The sequence below is a fragment of the Solenopsis invicta genome, chromosome 4, assembly GCF_016802725.1.
Source record: "Solenopsis invicta isolate M01_SB chromosome 4, UNIL_Sinv_3.0, whole genome shotgun sequence".
Taxonomy (NCBI): Eukaryota; Metazoa; Arthropoda; class Insecta; order Hymenoptera; family Formicidae; genus Solenopsis; species Solenopsis invicta.
Genome location: NC_052667.1, coordinates 2,989,605 through 3,010,343, shown reverse-complemented (window position 1 = coordinate 3,010,343; position 20,739 = coordinate 2,989,605). Strand labels below are relative to the sequence as shown.

Genomic DNA, 20,739 nt, shown 5'->3' with positions numbered 1-20,739 from the left:
ATTAACAACGTAATTATTCTCGAATCAAATTTTAATATATATTAATAAAAAAGGTTTTTATGTAAAAGAAAATACTATTGATTACATGATTGATTATATGATGATGGACATTTTAAATATATTTTTTTAAATAATTTGGATTAAAATCATAGATTCAAATTCTTAAAATAATTTCAAATAAAAATGATTATAATTAAATTCAATTAAATTTTTGATTGAATTATAATTAAATCTAAGGTAAGATTCGCTTTTAATAGTAGATTCATTGTTCTTTTACAAAAAAAGCCAAATAGCGCATAATCTAAAATCAGGCCACGAGGCGTCTTAAAGGTGTTTTATGATCCGATTTTAGACTTGTCGTCTGAGAATTGAGCCATACTCTTAATTGTGTAAATGAAAAGATAAATCTTTTAAATATCACAGAGAAATTTAATCGCTAAATATAATTGTATCAAACGGCATTAATGATCTCAATTTACATTTCTTATGATACATTAATTTTCGTTAATTTCTATTGATAAATATATCAAAGATAAAGTATCGATACTAAAAATACGTGATATCGAGAGATAATTATCGATATCTCGAAGCATCGTATAATCTCTGCGTGTTGTGCGTTATGACGTACTTTCGCGCTCGTGTTCTCGCGACCGAGATAAAGTCGAGCTTCAAAACGACTTTATCACTGATAAAGATAGCCTTATCACCCCCGACGCGCCGATAAGACGTGTCGCGTGAAACGACTGTTGATGCATTCGGCTTCCTTTCTCTCTTTCCGCTTTATTAGCGGTCGACGATCATCTTCAGAGAGTCACCGATATTATATACGTAGACCGAAAAGAAAAGATTTCGCCGCCCGCCAGAAAGCCCATAATTGGCGGTTTAAGATTGAAAATGTTAATTGCTTCGGTCGTAGTATCTTTCTCATACTATAACTCGGTAGCATCTCTTTGTTAGAAGAGGCAACAGAGTGAGAAAGATACTAACTTCATATTCTTCAATTTTAAGCTGCGGCTTTAATTTTGTGGATTTTAACCGCTCTGTAATAGGAAAAATACATTTTTATACTTATGCATGTGCTGGACGGGCCACGTGAAGTGTTCCAAGCTGTTTTCTTAGAGATTCTTAGACAGCACTCTATGTATAGACTTATGATAGTTATGACGAAACCAGATATCGATGCCTCGTATCGACGCGACGTTGGTATCAGACGATGCTCGACTACGCATGAAAAGTCGGTAGTCTTACACAATACACATATTGCTACAAATTTTTAAAAGGCCAATTCTTAAACTTAAAGTAAACTTGGTAAAAATAAAATTATTATAGATGAGAGAAATCTGATTTTTTCGACAGAAGAAAATAAAATAAAGTATTAAACATACATTTATACGAGGAATAATTAAATATTGTCCATAACAGGAGAAAAAATCCATTTTACGTTGAAGAGAAAGAAAAACTTTCGGACACTCTGTAAATACTTTGCAAAAAAAAACACACAAATTTGTCTGTATGCAAATACTTTTCCCGTATATTTCTACATATCTTAACGATCGACACTTTGCGGTAACCGTTTCTGCATCCGCATATAAATTCATCGGTATCCGCGTACGCACGTCGAGAATATTGTATCTTTATGAAAATTTTATAATTAATTGACCCGTATTGAAGGTAAAGTCTGAAATTTTTTAAATAATCACGGTCATCCTCTCACCCTCGGTAAGGATGTTTTGTCCAGATTGTTCATTTGGCCGTCCCTCCCTGATTGCTCCTATATTAGCGCTCTAATTCATGGGCCGATAACAATCGGCACGAGCCGCTCGGCGAATGGAAGTCACGCGTATGCACGAGCTGTCGAATTAACCGATTAGCCTACAGCACCTGTCATCGTCCCCGGATGTCGGTGTCACCGGCGCGCCGAGGCGGCCTGTGTTAACAGGTGCCTCCGATTCCGAATCGCCGAGCAACGCCGCTCGATTCGTGGCTAGAGTTTTATCTTGCAGGGCATATGAGATAGAACACGAATGTATGCGGTCAAAAATTGCGCCATCCATTAGATCCCTCGAATAAAACTGTAAATGGCCGTAGAGATTTTGACGACTCGTTTATTTTCTAAAAACTCTTTATTAGAGTTTTTAAAATTCTATTTTTTTAACCCTATAAAAGAAAATTTTTAGAAAAATAAAATAAGTAAAGCAATAGTTACCGTTGAATAAAATAAATATTTTATAAAAAATAATTTACTTTCTTAAATATTTAATAAATATTACCAAAATTATTTTTGCTTATTTTTAGTATGTAAATTCACTCAGGAAAATATTACTGAGCACTAAGACTGCTTTTGACTGGTGTAACCAGGATCTTAATTTAAATTTATTTTTCGTTGTTAACCAAATATTTAATTGACATTATTTACATTTTATTCACATTTGATAGTTATGACCAATCTTTTTTCACTGTATCTTATAATATACATTTCTACAGATAAACTGTAACAAGGTTGAAACAGATTATACCAAATATATTTGTTAACAACGTTGTTTATTGAAAATATGTACACTGCAATTTGACTAAGAAGATTATTAAACCATCATTGTGAAGGAGAGAGGGTGCAAAGACGCATCTCTCCGCGACGATGTTCTCAAGGCGCAAGAGAGACGCGCCCGTGAAACAACTTTTGGTGTCGCGGAGGCGAAAGGCGGGAATGGCGAGAGTGGCGGGAACGGCGGGAAAATTGAGCCAACCGTCCCGGTATATCTTGTTGCTGCACCACATCGCCGGTGTAATACGGTTTTCACCGGCTCTTTCTCGGAGTTACAGCTAGGCAGAATCGTGCCATAACTGTACACGAACAACGCGCGGATTTCGCTTGGTTCGACGTCGCGTATTGATGTAACGCGCGATGCATCTTTCCAGTTAATCTTGCGTGTGATGTCTATCTGCAATTTTAATTCTTTATTTTGGATCACTTCTTTACATTTCTACCAATGTAGATTAACATTAATATCAGTTTAATTTGCTCCTTATATGGTATGTTTCTAATTCTTAAAACTAGGAAAAGTAAGTCAAGTCTAGATTAGAGTTAATCTACATTGATAGAAATGGATATTAATTTGTCATAAAAAGTTATGATCAATGGAAGAATTAATAGGTACCTAGTAATAATTTTTTGTAAAAAAAGAATTATTTGATATTTGACGAGAAAGCACGTGGTTTTCTTTAATATATCCTACATACATGTATATTTCGTTCATATTTTACATATTTTTTTATGTTTAAATTTGCTATTTCCGTAGAAAACATTTCTCGATATATAAACGTTCACGAGCTCCAACGTTCATTCATCTAACTTCTGTGTTATATTTTATTTTGGATTTCGCTTTCTAATAATTAAGTTAAATTTTCCAATAAGCGGTTGCTTGTCTGCAAAACAAATGTGAACAGTTCGTGATAGGAGCGTTTAATAAGTGAAGGAATTTGGCTCTTGAGTCGCGTTTTCGAGACAGGTCGAACGATTCTCGTCTTTCGCGTAAAGAAGTCTATTCGACAGTGGTTTAAGAATTCAGGCCGGAAATGCACACAGGAGTCGCAGCTTTCGAAGACGATCGTAAAACGTCCCGCCACATCTCTGCTGTTTCCTGATCCCCACCGTTGGGTATCTCTCGCCGAGTAGCTTCGCCGAGGCACTAACGAACGCTCCTAGAGTCTCGGCGAGAAAGTCCGGCGGCGCCTGTGCGCGGCAAATCTCGACGAACTGAATTCTGCGGGTACCTTTGTATTAAACGGTGCGTTCGTTGAGAAATATGGGAAATAAAAATATTCAAGGACAAGTTTCTGTTCTGTAACTTTACGCAGTTACACACAATATAGCCCCTCTTGCAGTCTGAAACTACCAAATTGATTGTTCTAATCATAAATATGCATGGAAAGAATAATTTTGCTGAAGTACCGATTTGAAAATAATTATGTTGAATCATTTAAAAAAATTGTATCAGATGCTTAACTTGATTGCTTAAATGTCATAACTGCAGCAATATTATGCTTATATAATTATTTTGATTGCGCAACAACATTATTTTCTGATCTGCATCTTAACTAAATTTTTAGACGCTGCAATAGAATTGTTCTTGTAGAAATATTTTCTATGTCCCAGGGAATTCTTCCTTCCATGCGATACTCTTTTTTTTTTAGAATTTTTATGCGTGAAATATATTATTGAGAAATACGTTGAAATATATTGAGAAATACATTGAAGTATATTGAGAAATGCATTTGAGAAATACTTGTGCAGAAATTACTCCGTATCATCAAGAGTTTAACAAGAAATCGAATCAAAACGAAGACATTTAATAATAAAATAATTGATAAATAATTAAATAATAATTTAATAATAAAACTATCGAGGATTCGTCTGAAATATTTGAAATGAAATGACGCGTCGACGTCGCGAATGGGAAAGGCAGAGAACTACCGAATGCGGGCGGAAGCGCGCAGCATCGTGCCAAATTCTAAATTCCCTTCTACCTCGCGGCCGTTTTCGCGGTCGTCGCGCGGCCGTGCATGCGCGCCCCGTGTTCGAATAAGGCGTGTTCGCGTCGCCACGGCCTCGTTGGGCGAGCAAGGACATTCATTGGCCACAATTCATCCTCCGTGCCGTAGCTAGCCAATCGTAAACTCGGCCGGTCGCTTTTCTCTCGTGCTGGAGTCCCCATCCTCGTCACCGTCCTCGTCGCCGTCGCCGTCGTCGTCGTCGTCCTCGTCCTCGTCCTCGTCGCCGTGCGTCCACGTAAGCGCGCTCGCGACGTGTGGCCGTTTCAATGCTTGGCAATGTCCGCGCAATCTCGCGCCGACCAGTTAAAAGTCACCATCCATCGTACGACTCACAGCCGCTCTCTCGTTCCGTGGCTTCAGTTTCCGCGGCAACAACGACAACCGAACACGTTACGCGCCGGTCGACGAAGAATCGTCACCGGGAAATCCCGGCGCGCGCTTCGCCAGGACATCTGGCTTCCGCCGAACGTCGATCTCCTCTCGATCTCATGCATCTTGTACATTCATCCTCTGTATAGTACAATAAAGAAACTTGAGTTACTGTCGTTTTCATTGATCCACATCGCATAGGTTCTTTCTGATAAACGATGGAATATCTTGGCTTTAAAAATGAAATAATTAGAAAGAAGAATGGTAAATTTATATTTCGCGATTTCAAAATTTTTCACGAAGAATTTTCGCTATCGATTTTATCGAGTCTCGGCAAGCTCGATAGAGCGCTATTGCCGCGTTCGATAATATTGTATCGAGAGATAAAATTTGTTAAAATTGTATGAAAGAAAAGAAAGAGAGAGAGAAGGAATATCAGCTCCTTATGTATATTTACGACATTTTTTCCGCGCAGTTTAATAAGTTAAAGAAGCACGTTTGCTGATGCGATATCGCGATGAGCTATGCTGAAAATATACGCCGAGTCGCCCCGCCATATCCACCGTCGCCGTCGCCGTCGCCGTCGCCTCCGAAGAGAAACGCCGAGGCTCGGACGTTACGCGTCGGCTTGGAGCCGCGTCGTCGTCGGCAGCGTATAGCAACGGCCCGCGCGCTCTCGGTCTCTCCGCTGTGGAGAAAGACCTCGAAGCCCGCGCGCTCTGCCTCGCGGCCGCATACGGAATGACGCGCAAAATTCGCGGAATTGGCCGACGCCGGGAGGTCAGCCGATCGTAGAACGACGGCGCACGTCCCCCAGCGTCCTTTCGCCGTCGCGGCGTCCCGATGACGCGCCCCTTTTACCCGATAGGGAATAAAAATGTTCCCGGTGAATTTTCTTAGGCTGCGTGCCGTATAGAACGTGGCTCGCGCGTTGTCTGCCCTTTCCTCCGTCCCCGACCGCCCGTCGCCGCGCCGCGCCGCGCCGCGCCGCGCCGTCGCTGCTTACGCTGCTTTCGCAGGCTGGCTGGCTGGCTGGCTGGCTCGCTGGCTTGGCTGGCTGGCTGGCTCGGCTGCGCGAGCGAGCGAGCGAGCGAGCGAGCGAGAGCCGAGACCTCCTCTCTCAGCTGCTCTCTTACGCTGCGCGCCGTATACAGCCAGCCAGTCACAGTGGCGAGTTTCGAACCTAGTGGCGTTAGGCCGACTCCCTCGTGCTCTCGGGGGCCCCTGTGCCACGAGGAGGTTCCCGAGGAGGTGAAGGCTGCTGCTGCTGCTGTCGCCGCCACCACCACCACCGCCACCATCGCCGCCGCCGCCGCCGCCGCCACCGCCACCGCCACCGCTGTCGCTGCTCTCGACGCTCTCAACGTACGTTCCCGACGTACGAACCTCCGAGGCTCTATACGCCTTGAGTTTTTAAGGCCGCATGAAAATTTACTCACGGACGCGCTCACGTAGCCTCACTCCCGCACGCGCGCGCGCGCGCGGGAGTTCCTCTCTGCGCGTCCTCTTCTCCGTTTTCTCTCGGTTCTCCCCTTTTTTTCCTCCTCATGAGCCAACACGCGAACGTCGCGTCTCAGCGAATGTTGTACGTTTTGGAAATCGTTAACCAGATAAATTCACCTTTCGCAATATATTAATTGTGTTATTCTCCTTGCTCGGATTAATTTCATCTTAATTTCTATATCGCAATTGTTATCATATCGATAAATAACATCACACGATGCAAAGGAAAATTATGTAGAATGCACGTTGGTCAAATAGAATAGGACAAATTGTTCCTTTGATTTTTGTTTGGAGAACGAAAGAAGTGACGGGGAACACTTCTCCGTCGCTCTTCGCGCGTGATCACCTTGCTGGCCGCGCAAGGTCCTGGTGTCGCGCAGTGGCGCGATTGACCGTGCTATCTCGGTCGTCTCGTAAGATATTAAGCGGCACGACGGCGCGACGAGTCGGGGAATCGGCGCGATCCGCGCGCGGGCTGCGCGCTCGCAGAGTCATTTTGAGTTTTTGCTGCGTCGCTGAAATATTTCAACGGCCGCGCAACGCCGATCCATTCTCCGATAACTTTCATCGACCAGCCCGCGCTATCACGGACTTTCTCGTACAGAACGATTTTTCTCGATCGCGGGGAAGACAGAGAGGAGAGTCTAGACAACATAGACTCCTCCGAAGGACATCCTAAGAACGTTCGTACTATTCTAAAGACGTTCCCCAAAAATGTCCTTCGGATGAAGTATGTTGTATGGGATGAAGGGGAGAGGAGGATATTCAACGCGAATCCTAGAGAATCCGTTTCTTTTATTATTATATGCTACGACGCGCAACCTCCTCTGGTATCCTCCTCTCCCCTTCATCCCTCGGTCACTCCGCGCACTAATGAGCGCCACCGATCATTCGACATAAAAGCATTGTTTATCCCTGAAAAGCTGTGCACACACTTCGACAATGAATTTCCTTTTGCGAGCGAACAGAGTGACATACACAGTCCTACGATATTAAATCCGATATTAATTATGTAATTAATTTACGCGACGTGAATGAAACGTATCCTTCCATTTATATCAATTACCATCAGGGCGTTCGGGCGCTAACAATATGGCATTATGCACCCCGCACGGGCGATCGACTTTTTTTCTCGAAATGTCACGTTAAGAACGACACAAAGCATATGTTATCGTCGATCGAAACGGTCGCGCCAGGTCGAAGGCTCGTACTTTTCTCTCCAAGCGTGTGCATTAGCGACAATTTTGCGAGTCGCGATAACAAATTATTTCTGGATGATCGCTCCTCGGGCGATCGTACGTCGGCATTACGGCATTTCTCTGTGCGTCGATGCCGAAATTCGACGCGGGCGACAAAGCGCGCGCGTCGCACTTGGCAAAGACGGTGGCTCGTCGGAGCGAGTCTACGGCACTGGCGTACGTTTCGTGTCGGAGTGCAGGTGGGCCGAGCGCAGCCGGAAACGGCCGAGCGCGCTCGGGAGAAAACCGAGCGGCGCTACTCGGCGAGGAGTGTTGTCAGAGTATTCAGTAATGCTTTGCATGGCCAGCTAGCTGCTGTCGTGTGCGTCGATGACAGTCGCGTTGTCATCTGTTCGGAGAGTGATCGTGCGATGTTACTTGAGGAGCTAACCGGGCTACCGGCGGCCGACACTTAACGTCGCGCGAGTGCGTTTTTCGTGAGACTGTGAATCAAACAAAAAATAAAAAAAAGAAAGAAAGTAACGAAACGCTAACAGACACGTTACCGGGAAAGACGGACGGGAAGTGAAGAGACACACAGTGTGAAAGAGAAACGCGAGAGACAGAGGTTACAGAGAGAGAGAGAGAGAGAGAGAGAAAGGGGACGGGCATTTGCGGAACAGGAACCTCATCGTGCCCACGGCTGAAGTAACGTGGAACTTCGGTTCCACGTACCGCCGTACGTCGTCGTGACTTTTCTCTCCGTTCTCGCCGCGAATCACCGAGTCACGCGGAGAGCAGGGAAAATAAAAACGGACCGTCGCGGTGGCACCGTGCGCGGTGGCAGTGCAGCAGCAGCGTACCAAGATGCTGTCATCAGTGTCAGCGAAATAATAATGTGGTGCGACGTCAGTCAGGTGAGTTTCGCGCGCGGTTCCGCGCGCATCGTACACACACATACACCTACACACATACACATACACTTTTCTCTCTCTCTTTCTCACTTTTGCTCCCGCATGCCGCGTCGCTCAGGCCGCCGTCCTTTTTTCGCCGCAACCCCCTATCCCCTCCCTCGCGCGCGCTCGCGCTTCCCCGTGTGTACGCGTTCCCTTCCTTCGGCGTGTACGACACGCGTGCCGCGTTTCCGCGTTACGTGCCGGTCGAGGAGAGCGAGCGGGTTACGTGATCGCCCGCGCGCGCGCGCGCTTGTCGCTCGGCGTAAGAGAGCGACGAGACGACGACTCCGAGTATTTTGCCGTCGGGACCTTTAGTCTTTTCGATAACAACGTTACTAGGTACGCGGGGCACGCACGAAACACCGATGGGAGAAATATTGAAACATTGCGCTCTCCCGGGAAAATCAAATCCCGAGTTTTATCATCGAGGAATTTTTAATCGCGACTAATAGCAAGCTCTATCGTACAACCGCCTACTTTGGATGCAAAGTAGAACGAAAAAGAAAAGAAACGAGGACTCGCCGTTCGTTCGTGGCGCGCGTAACATCGTTCTTGAAAATCGATCGACGTTTCCCGCTCGCTCGCTCGTAGCGGAAAGCACCCATGGAAAAATCTACTTGCTCCGCGCGCGAGGCGCGAGGACGACCAAGTGTCAGATTTGACGCGTGGTAACCTCGTGTTCGGTAGTTTGAATTCGAAGCGATCCCGCGTTTCCTTGGCCCGGCGCGGGGTTGCAGGGGGAGGGAGAATGGCGGTGGCGGCGGCGGCGGCGGCCGCGGCGGGAGGGCAGCCGCAAGGGGAAAGAGGATGACGAGGCGAAGCTCGTCGAAGGGGGAACGACGACGAGGTGGCTTGCGTACTATGTATATGTGTGTGTGTGTGTGTGTGTGTGTGTGTGTGTGTGTGTGTGTGTGTGTGTGTATATGTGTGTGTGGGTCGTGGAGTCAGCGGGGAGGGCGAGAAAAGGGGGGAGGAGAGCGAACGACAGAGCGGCAGCTTGATAGCGCTTGGTGGGGCTTGGGACGAGAAGGGAGCACCGCGCGGAGAGCGCGGTGAAGAGGAGCGAGTGGTGTGGATAGGGAAAGCGCGGGGGAAGGCAGAGAGGGAGAGCGAGATCGCCCCGAAGCTGCTGGCTGTGTGCCTCCTCTTCGCTTGGCCAGCGCCGCGAGGAAACCTAGCGTCGGCTCGGAGACGCTAGGTGGGGATACGGTTGTAACCAACCATCAAGGGGCAGCGTCGTCATGGTTACCACGACGACAACAACCCGATCTGGTCTAGGGGGGTGTTTTTAAAGACATATTCGCTTTTGCTCTCTCTCTCTCTTTTTCTCTTTCTCTCCCTCTCCCCCCTCCCCCCTCTCTCGTAGAGTTCTCCACTCTACCTTTCTCTCCCTCGCTTTCGTCCTTTTTCCTTTTTCCCCTCCTCCTGTTCCTCTTCCTAGCGATTGTTTTTCATCACGAGGTCTTTGAGCGGCGCGAAATGTTTTGCGACAAAATCGAAGGAGAGGGGCGCGATATCGTCGAATCGTAATCCACGAGGAGAGCGCGCTCATAATTCTGCACCACCGTCATCCGAATTGTTTTCCGAGATATTTCTCGCCGCGGCGGAAAGGTTACCGTCACATGCGTTATTTAGACCCCGGTTTGTTAATCATCGCACCATCGTAAGAAACCTCGAGATAAAATATTCTCTATCGAATATTTCTTCTCTCCATATCCCTCGACAATGATTGCACGGAGATTGCGGGATACAAAATTTAATATACAGCTCTTGAATTCAATTAGAAAATTATTCGCAAATCTCATTTGCTATAAAAATGAGTCTGTTAATTGCCATGAAGTTGAACCTGTTATAAATTTTGAAGCTAATCAAAGTACTGATTTTTTTTCAATCTGCCGTATAACTTGTTTATCCCGACGTTATTACGCCGGGGTTTTTTTCAATTTATCACTCTGGGTGAGGAAAATTATTGGTGACTTGTCGCCCGCTGCGTTTTTACTATTGAAAGAAAAAAAGGACCGCTCTATCGTGTGACACTTTTTAGTGTTGATCGCGAACGCCGTTCTATTTCTGCGATTACCTGCAGGTTCATTCTTGTGAAATTATACCGTCGAAACACACACCCTTACCGAGTTTGCTTTCGACGATCGCTCCTAATAGAGCTATCCGAAATCAGAAAGAAACCGGCCTACGTATATAGGGAACTTGCTCTGTCATTAGATGTTAACGATAATAGGATTATCTTTTCATGTTTTTGTCCGAAGGACTTCATGTAGAATAGCTATTCACAACGAAACGCGTATGTAAACAGCGTCGCGTGCCACTCAAATCCCGAGACGGTTCAAAAGTTCCCCGTATACGAATTTATGCAAATTTACGTAGATTTACATTGCAAGAACTTCTTAGGCGGACAGAATTGAGAGGAATTAGTGAGGAATTTCTAAAATTCTTCAACACACACACATACCCAGAGCTTGAGAAATCTTTTAATTCACAAATTAAAAGGGTGGAAGAGCAACCAAAAGAAATGTATTGGAATATTTCGAGATTTTTCTTCGACAACTTTGGCACTCTATTGGAAATCTAAGATCTAAAAAATCTAAAAAAATCTCACTTTATCCTTTTTAGATTAGATTGAATTAGATCGCAATAAGCGTAAATTGGTGTGTTGGATTCGCGACTTTTGTCGACTGTGGAAAATAGTAATCGTTTGGAATCGTCAAACGGACGAGCGTTGCATTTCTGCGTAAAATTGGCGCACAAACGACGGACGCGCCAAAATTCGGGCGATAAATACAGCAGTGTGTCTAGGGAATGAAGGTGGTGCAAGCACGGGGAGGAAGAGATGAGGGAGAGGAGAGGGTTTTTCGGCGCTTCCGACGGCCGGTGCACCATCGGTGGCCCGATGACCGACAAAACCAGCAGTTTTTCCACGTGGTTTCGCATCGTACGCGACAAATGGTTGTCTCGGTGTGCACGTGTCGTCGGCGCATCGTTAAACTTGACGGAAAAATTCGCGCCCGCGCTCTCACGCCCTTTTGCACGAATTCATGTCTATTCGGTCACTGGTTTTCGATACAAACTGGTTCCAGTAAAATAAAACAATTTAATTGCAAGCATACAAGTTTATTTCAAGTGTAAAAGAGAAATACAGATTATTATCAAATTGTCCTTCAATCCAATGAGTTACAAAGTCTTATTTGTAGCTTTTGACCTTATAATTATGTAATAGTGTACTGAGCGATAATTTTTATCAATTCATTATGTTCTTGGGCAGCACATTTTTATAGCTTGATTGATGTTCTTACTTTTCTGGGAAAATAAAATCGAAAAAAGAGCCGAGATTTTTTCGAAAAATACAAAAAAAAACGATTGATAATGAGATGTGAAGTACAGTATCAGTATTTTTTATTTTTGTCAAAAATAAAGTTTAACTGTATAACCTCGTACTAAAATTCTGCAAATTTTCCTTTTCTATTCTATAATACAAAGACAACTTGCTAATACATTTTTGAAATATGCACATGCACGAAACAATTATTTATCATTTAGTAAAGTTATCAATACATTACTATTTGAATGGCTTCTTTTTTTTTAATTAACATTCATTGCTTTACAGAAAGAAATTTATTATTTAAATAAACTCTAATAGAAATTGTATAAAAAGCAAACTTTACTGATTAATCACTTATTAATTACTTATATGTATTTATTATGAATTATTTGGAGCTTCTAAATAGGAAAGAAAATTGTAGAATTGATGTACAAGACAGTAAAGGGGCCATAAGAAAAAAAAATAACAAAGAATGACAAAGAAACTTGGATAGAAAAATAGTTTTTTTCCTAAAATTTTCAATATTTTCGGATTAAAAACACTAAGACCGACCATTTCTTGAAAGAAGCGATGATTTAGTGCTTTAAGCCTAATAGGAAATATTGAGCTGGGACTCGATTAATTTTATTAAAAGCGAGACGATACCACGAAGCAATAATAATCTAATTAATATTAGGATTTGACATAGATCCGTCAGCCTTGTATACTATTATTTTTACTATTACTATCATCAAAGTTGCACATCCTTTTTGCTTTACAAGAGATACCAAAAAATACCTGTAGTTTAATGTACTCATTATTCTCGTTTCCAAATTAATCTTTAATTTTTAATATTATATTTTATTATAATGAATTACATAATAAAATTGGAATTATAACGTAATTATTTTTAACGATTGATACAATCTCTCAGGCGGATATTTTCTCTAAATATTCGAAAGAAGAAACAATATTTTTATTATCAATTCAATATCAATCATTCTTAATTATCTCGGGCTAATTTATGATACAGAGAGTGGAAATGAGTACAGAGAAAGAATAGCCAATATGCATAAATACTGTTGAAATATTTTTACTGAACTGAAATACAATCTCACTCTGCAAATACATTCTGCATTGTTCGACATTTAGCGCGTATGTGTTTAGTCTTTCGCCGACAGTGATTCCTAAATTCTGTTGATGAAAATAAACTGTAGTTTTTCGCGGGAAACCACGAGCGCATCGCGTTGAACGCACGTAAGCTGACTTACTGTAACTCTGTACCGGCAAATTTTATCGAGATGAGCGTATAAACACAACTACGATCGATTCACCGGATCCAGCGCAACGTGTGTGACATAACTCCTCCGCGAAATCTATTTCTGTTCGCGATGTATTTCCGTATTATCGACGTAAGCGGCGTGGCGGTACCGGACCGCGCATTTGATTTGATGCCGAGAGGCAAACCGCTAACCAAAAACGTATACGCTAATCCCATAATAGCTGGGATTGCATATGAGAATGGATCTCGCTTCATTAATCGCTCGGAAACAATTACGTATATTCAGCCTAAAGTAATGAGAGCGACAATACGGAAGTTTTTCAATTTTTATACTATTTAGTACAAAATCTCCCTCTCTCTCTCTCTCTCTCTCTCTCTCTCTCTCTCTTTCTACACCCACATATACATATACCTGTACACATATTTTTTAATGCATATGTCAAAATATCAAGTAATATTCAACTCTCGGTGTGGAGGGCTTACGTACGTGCGCGGTTTACGCTCGAAATCATATTTCAATATTGCATTTCTCTCCGCGCCGCGGGATGAACGCGCTGCTAAACGCGCCGACTATACCCCGCGAGATGCATTATTTCGATCGATTTCCGAACTCCGCGTTCCCGCGCACGTTACTTGGATCGCTGCATATCGTGGCGGCCCGTCCGTCCGTCGGCGCGGCGCGCCGCGAGTCAGTACAAAGTGAGTCCAAGTTTCCCCTATCTCCCACCCGCCCTCCGAGAGCACCTCCGCCTCCTTCGTCCCGCCGCCGCCGGCGGCCCTCGCGCGCCCACCATCACGGGCCATTAACGAGAGAGTTATCGACGCGCGATCTGTCAATAGGCTTCTCCCATTCATAAATTCGCCGGGCCGGCGTGCGGCGGTGGCCGCATAGTTTTGCCGCAGAAACCACGTGGCGGCGGCGGTGGCGGCGGCAACCACGAGACGAGGCGTACGTACGTATGTACGTACGTGCATACGTACGTACGGAGGGACGGACACCTCCGTCGTGTTACGCTACGCGACCGGGCTCCGCTCTAACCGCGTGATTTACGGCCGGCGTCCTCGTTTTTAAATGCATGGGAAGCGGGCACGAGTGCCTCGAGCCTGTCCTCCTCGTCGCGCGTGTCTGTGATCGCGACTTGTAACCGAATGCGTGAGGATCGGTTGGACGAGCGCCATCCTTAACGTGATCGAAAATTAAGCAATATTTATTACATCATCTTCTCTCTTTTTCGACCTTTCACGTGTCTTCTTGTTAGGCATGGAGATTCCGCTCGCGAGCCCTCCAAGTTTTCTAGTATTAAAATCTGAAGTTTTAGAAGACTCGATGCGACTTAAATCTAAAAAAAAAAATTGCGTCTTTTGTTACATTTTTATCGTGCTTTTTATAATTCTTTAGCATTGTGTATACTTTTTTTCTAATAAAAGCGAAACAAGTTTCTCTTTATTCTCGTTTATCTTTTTTCTCGGTCATATTTATCGTTGTCGGTACATCTTGGATAAAAGCCCTCAATGTATTTCTGCAACGTCGATGCTTTTTCGATATCATATCATTCGTACCAGATTAAGCAACGTTAGTATCATTAATAATATTGCGATTGAGTTGGTGACCTTCTGACGCAGCTTCGCTCGTTACATTCTTAACTTTTACTCCTCTTTTTCTTGCTCATCTTGCACGTGTATCATTCTCAGATAAAAGTTATCATTTCAGCAGTTTCCAACTGATGTAATACACGAGAAGAATTTAATTAAGCCGAATTAAAAATTTGCTAATAGAAAAATGTATATTGAAGCCACTTTAAGATGCACTTAAAGCGTCCCCACTACGTTTCTTTGCAATATTTTCTTTGTACTAATTGATTTATTATTTCGTGTATAAAAGCATTAAAGTACATTTATCAAAAAATTAATAGTTTATTAAATATTTTATATTTTAAAAAATACCAGAATAAAATATAAAATATCTTTAAACTATTGGTTTTTCGATGACACTGCTTTAATGCTTTTGTGTGCAAAGTAATGAGAGAAATTACATAATTCCATTGAAAAAATGATGATAACTTTTTTATATAACCTCTCTTGAACCTCTTTTCGAGAATTTTATCATTTTTTTTTGTCCTCTTTCTGATCACATAACTTTTATCTAAAATATTTTTTGCTATGATACATAGTTTCAGAGGTAATATTTTTTAACATTTGAAATGCCTCACCCTGCATAATGAACACTAGGAAACATTCCTTTTCTTTGTCCACAACAATTTCTAATTTCATGTGCGCAGAATTAGAACGTCCACACAAAAAAGTTAAACGAATTCAGGTCACGTTTGTCGTAAATCGCCAATAAAATTCGACGCGGACACGTGGCCTGCGGCATAAAAATGTCTGAGCGCGTGTAGCATATCGTCTACGAGATCGATGAATCACGAATTACGAATATTGTAACGCGTCCGCTGTCTGTCTCCACCCGACCCCACCTCTCGTGATCCCCCTCCGCCGACATCGGAGACATCGTGGCACGTGGTGCATCGTACGCGCCTCGCATCGGCATCGCGTCGTTGCGCATTGTTTTGTTTACGTTACGTACGAGCGGTTTGCGGCGATTGAAAAATTCGCCCGGCGTAATCGATACGTCAATCATGTGCGGCGAGCGTACGCGGGTACGATCAGTATCGAAAGACGGCGCGGCGTGGAATCTATCGCACCTCCCTCTCGATTCATCCCTCTTTCTTTCATCGGATTTAGATGAAAGCACCGTCGATCCTTTCACACGATTTGTTCCCGATAAAGGAAACTGCACAGCACTTATTTTATGTAACACGTAAATTCTTGAGAAGTTTCATCGATACGTGCGTTTATTTTTAAAGAGCTGTCATCCTAGTTTTGAAACAAATTACCTTCTTTGACGGTTTTAGTCTGTCTTGCGACAAAGTGAGAGGGAAAGAGTTTCCCTACAAAGTAGATCCATTCTCGAGATGTTGATAGAAGGTATCGAATCTTTTTACTACGGAAGCTCTATTGAGACATTGAATTTCAGACAATAAATGTCATTGTTCTCCGTTTAATTTCAAACATATATACACTTTTTTTTATTATACAACGTTGTATGTCGCGCATGGCTTTAAAATGATTCTTCTTAATTGTTATAACTTGACAGTTGTCGACGAAATAAATCCTACGGACTTAAAGACAGGCAATAGAATCAAGTTTTTCAGGAACGGAGATCTGTTTCTTCGCTATTTGAAATACTCACTCGAGAAACGCATTTATGTTTTCCATCTTTCTGGCATTAATGTGGAGCGATAAACCGCACCGAAACAAAGGGTACGTTTAGTTAGAAAGTAGAAACGCGCGAAACTCACCGTTCATACACACACGTACACACACAACACACACACACGTACACATAATTAATTCTTTTCTAATACTCTGCTCCATTCTGTAGGGTGACGACTCTGAAAAAGTAAGAGGTACTGTACACGCGCATAAATATAATAAGAAAATACTTGAAGAAAATACTTGTTGTAAATCATATTTCATATAATCACTGCGTGAAAAAAAAATCATTTATCTGAATGAAACACTCGTAGTGCGACCATTCACGAGTTAAGTGGAAGAATAGCGGATTTTGTCCGGCCTCGTCGCTCTCATCCGGGCTTTTCTCGCGCGATTCCGTCCGCGGGAATCTTCCATAGAAGTAACCGTTAGCGATACTTTGCGAGCTCGCGGAGAGAACGAGGTAGCTTCATATCGTCTATGAAGAAACTCTTGTTGAATAGTTTTTCGTTGGTTCTTCACTACATTCCGTAAGCCAGAATCACGTGTTGCTTAGACGAAACGCGATTTTAATTTTCTTTCGACATATAAAATATAATTGAAAACGGCGCATAAAATAGAAATACGGATGATATAAATAAATTTAAATAAAATAAATTTTTACAGCTCTAAAAATCTTTGCCAAAAGATTCATTAAATGATCTTGTAGCAAGAAGATATAATTTTTCATAAGTACAAAATATGACTGTCTTATATCTTAAACATCACAGACGCCCTTAAATTAAATACTGTATTTCTATTCTATTTCTAAAAAAGTAGGTGATTTTCCGCTTCGAAAGAATACGGTACGCTATATACTCATCGTACCGCGTAGCTTACATAAAGGTTAAGGTTAGCGCTTGTGAGTGCCCTAAATTCGTGGGTCGAGCTTAAATCACAGCGCACATCCTCGTACGGAACACCTTCGGCTTCCGGGGATGCGTCGCGTTCTGATGGAGTCGCGCGCCGCGCGAAACTCTCCAGTCCTCTTGCGGTAGGTTAAGGTTAAGCGTGAGAAGAGAAGAGAACAGGGAGAAGAGAAGACACACAGGGTGAGAAACAAAGAGAGGGAAGGGGAGGAGAGAGAGAGAGAGAGAACGAGATGTGAACGGAGAGTTTCGCGGCCCCGTTTTCTTCCCTCTCCATTAACGAGACCGCCGCGAGCCTTTTGTGCGGGTGAATTTCACGCCCACCGCCAGTTAATGGCTAGCGGGAATCAGCCTACGGCGGCGGGGGTTGTCCTCCCCGGAACACAATGGCACCTGCTGCTCTCGGACTCGTAACCAGGAGGACGTGACTGTCCACGTGGCAGGTGTCGGTGACTTTTGTCACTGCTGTTGGCAACAAAACAAATTGCGAATCTTCGACTTATTTTGTCACAGTGATTTATGATCTATTATCCCTCTGCGGTCAGTCAAGAAGAAGTGTCTAATGTCAAGTATTGAATAAACCGCATAACTCGAAGAGTCATTGTTCCCTGCCTTAACGTAAGGAAATTTTCCTTGGTGTAGTCCGCAGACAGGACCTTTCCACGCAGCGGGATGGTTTAATACGGTCGTTCGGTTTCCTCCCTCCCACGTTCGGAGAGTCGCGTGCTCCTCTTGAGCGAGCCCGCCTTAACACGCGGGACACACGCGGTGTCGGTGGTTTACCCACCGGCGCGACGACGGAGGAAGCAACAGTTGACGATATCGACGTGAATGAGGACGGTTTATGTACTTTCTACGGCGCGCGCCGTACGAAGGACTCGCGCGTATGCGTGAGAGAGGTTCTCGCGTTACGCTCGTCACGAGAGCGATGTATATACGTACGCTATATGGTACGTATGTACCATAAAGTGCGGTATAAACACACACGACTGGGTGGAGGATCGGGACGAAGGGGGAGGGGGAGGCGTGAGGGAGTTTGAGGAGGGAGACGGACGAGAGGGTGACAGAGATAGACAACACGCGCCCCGCTGGGTGACGCGTTGGGGAAGAGGTTTCCCACGTCGGGCGGGAGGAAGGGAGGGTGGAGACTACGCGAGAGAGTCGACCGAAGTTCGTGAATTCGTCCCGCGCGCGCGTATGTGTGTGTGTGTGTGTGTGTGTGTGTGTGTGTGTGTGTACGCGCGTGCATGTCGGGTGCATTGTAGATGTTCTCTCCCTCCACACCCCGGCACAGCCGGCGCGCTATGTGTACCGCTCCTCTTTGCCCCGCCACCCGCCGCCCCACGCGTCCGTGTTCTCCTCTCCCCCGTGCCCTACGTACGCTCTGCCTGCCCCCTCGTCTCTGCCTTTCCGCATCCATCCCTTTCGACCACACTGGAGATTCACCTCGTTGTGCGTCTCGCCCCGTCCTCCCCCGCCTCTCATGCTTCTTCCTCTTTCTCGCTCTCTGCCGCCGCAATCTCTTCCCCGCGACGCTCTCGCTCTCGCGGTGCAACGAGCGATGCACTTTGTTGTCGTCGTGTAGTCGCCGCCGCTGCTTCTATTCCGCGGCTCAGTCGGTTTCGGTTCGGATGCCGGCGAGGTTCGCGCGGAGATTCGCGTCCGTCGCACGTGCATCTGTCTCATTCGAAATGACCCGAGACCCACATGGCAGAAAATTGAAGAGTATATTCTGTCACATCCGATTAATATCGCTATGAAAGTATTATGAATATGCGATACTTTCATTAGTACCGTTTGTACTATGTTTCCATACATGTACTTTTCTTAATATTTCTATTATTTTTTTTATGTTTTAACGCATAAAAATTAAACGGTAAATATAATATTGGATTTAAATTTTTGTTTACGTTAGTCTTTTATTGCTCATCCGAGAATACGAGTTAAAAGTAATGCAGATAAATGCATAATGAAATAACGTAATTTGTATCATAACGTGGAGAATTGTTATTACGGAAATTAAAATGGGATGAGTAACTACGTGAAATATATTCAAATAAGTCTAAATAAAGTAAACGATTTTAGTAAAAGATTATTTTTCTATCAGACGCATAAGGAGAAATGCGACACGTATATTCCGAGCGTTACGACGTAGGTTCCGCGAATAAAAGTAGGTAAAAAAAGTTACAAGACTCCGTATCAGGAAGAAGAGGAGGCACACCTGAGGCGCCGCGTAGTATTGCTCGTAACGCAAACGTTTCCGGATTAGAGCGCGGCGCGCGTACGCGCGTGCACGACGGTTGACCATGAATGAAAGCCTATTTGCGTACGAGTAATAACAGGTGACACTCGACGGCTGTTTACCTTCCCTATCGGTAAAAAGAGGGGCTGGGTATGCGACGGTGCGGCGAGCGGCGGGCGGGCGGGCCGTAGAAGGGATCGTAAACACGAAGGGAGGGGCGTTTAGGAACCACGTGGATAGCGCCGTTTGAAGGAGCCGTAGCCGCGCCGCTCCTCTCCGTACCGCACCGCGCCGCGCCGCGCCGTGCGTCGGGCCGCGTGGCGCCTATACCCTCACGGATATGCGTGTATTCTCCCGCGCGCGAGGTGGCTGCTTCCGACGACGAGTGTCACGGACACTTACGAGCACTAGTTGGAGCACTGTGTCGTGCCGTGACACGTCGGCAACGCGCGCACGGTGGCTCCCGATGTTTCCTCATCGCCTCAGTGAGACGTTTGACTCGGAGTTCGGCCAATGTGTCACCGGATCAGTTTCCGTCACTGTAACTGGCTGCGCTATATTCGACGACTTGAGAGAATCACACTTTCGTTAATCATTAATGGGATTCGCAGCTTTAGGGAATCTGAACGGAACGGAATTATTTTAGCGGTGTCTCGTCTCGTTGATCTAATTTCGGTATGCGATGAAAGAAATTAGTGCGCCTAGTTTGACGTTTTATTGAAGGTTTAGCCTTGTATTTTCAACGGTTTTTTAAATATCTCTAGTATAATTGATTAAAATATTGTTTTTTTCACCGATGTTTTTATTGAGCGATGAATATTTATGTTATATTGTACAGATATTTCATATATACATATGATGTGTCTCTATATACACATACATATATCTATATATGTGTGTGTATTTTATTTATATATATATATATGTATGTATGTATGTATATACATACACACACGCACACATATATTTATATTTTATAGATAACGCTATATCCTGCTATAACCATCTCTTGCGTGTCGTTTTTGCGGAAGTTCATGCAACTATACCGGTAAAATGACCGATGCATAATGAATCGAAAAGCAAAAATAATAAAAAGCTTACAATTTATAGCTACCTCGCAAAAAAAACATAAAGAATAATCGCAAGATCGTTGTCAGATTTTGT

General features: G+C 44.0%; 1 protein-coding gene across 2 annotated transcripts in view; it reads left to right on the top strand.

Moving 5' to 3' along the window:
* LOC105195667 (basic-leucine zipper transcription factor A) overlaps window positions 1-20,739 on the top strand; it is a 101,589-nt gene that overhangs the window by 34,861 nt on the left and 45,989 nt on the right. Inside the window, exon 1 of one of the 2 annotated variants that reach the window (XM_026133632.2) lies at window positions 6,956-8,518. The exons of the other annotated variant lie outside the window; for it this stretch is intronic. Coding sequence (XP_025989417.1) covers window positions 8,498-8,518 — 21 coding nt within the window. The 5' untranslated portion in view covers window positions 6,956-8,497. Of the gene's footprint in view, window positions 1-6,955; window positions 8,519-20,739 lie in introns of those variants that run through there. 2 annotated transcript variants of the gene reach the window in all.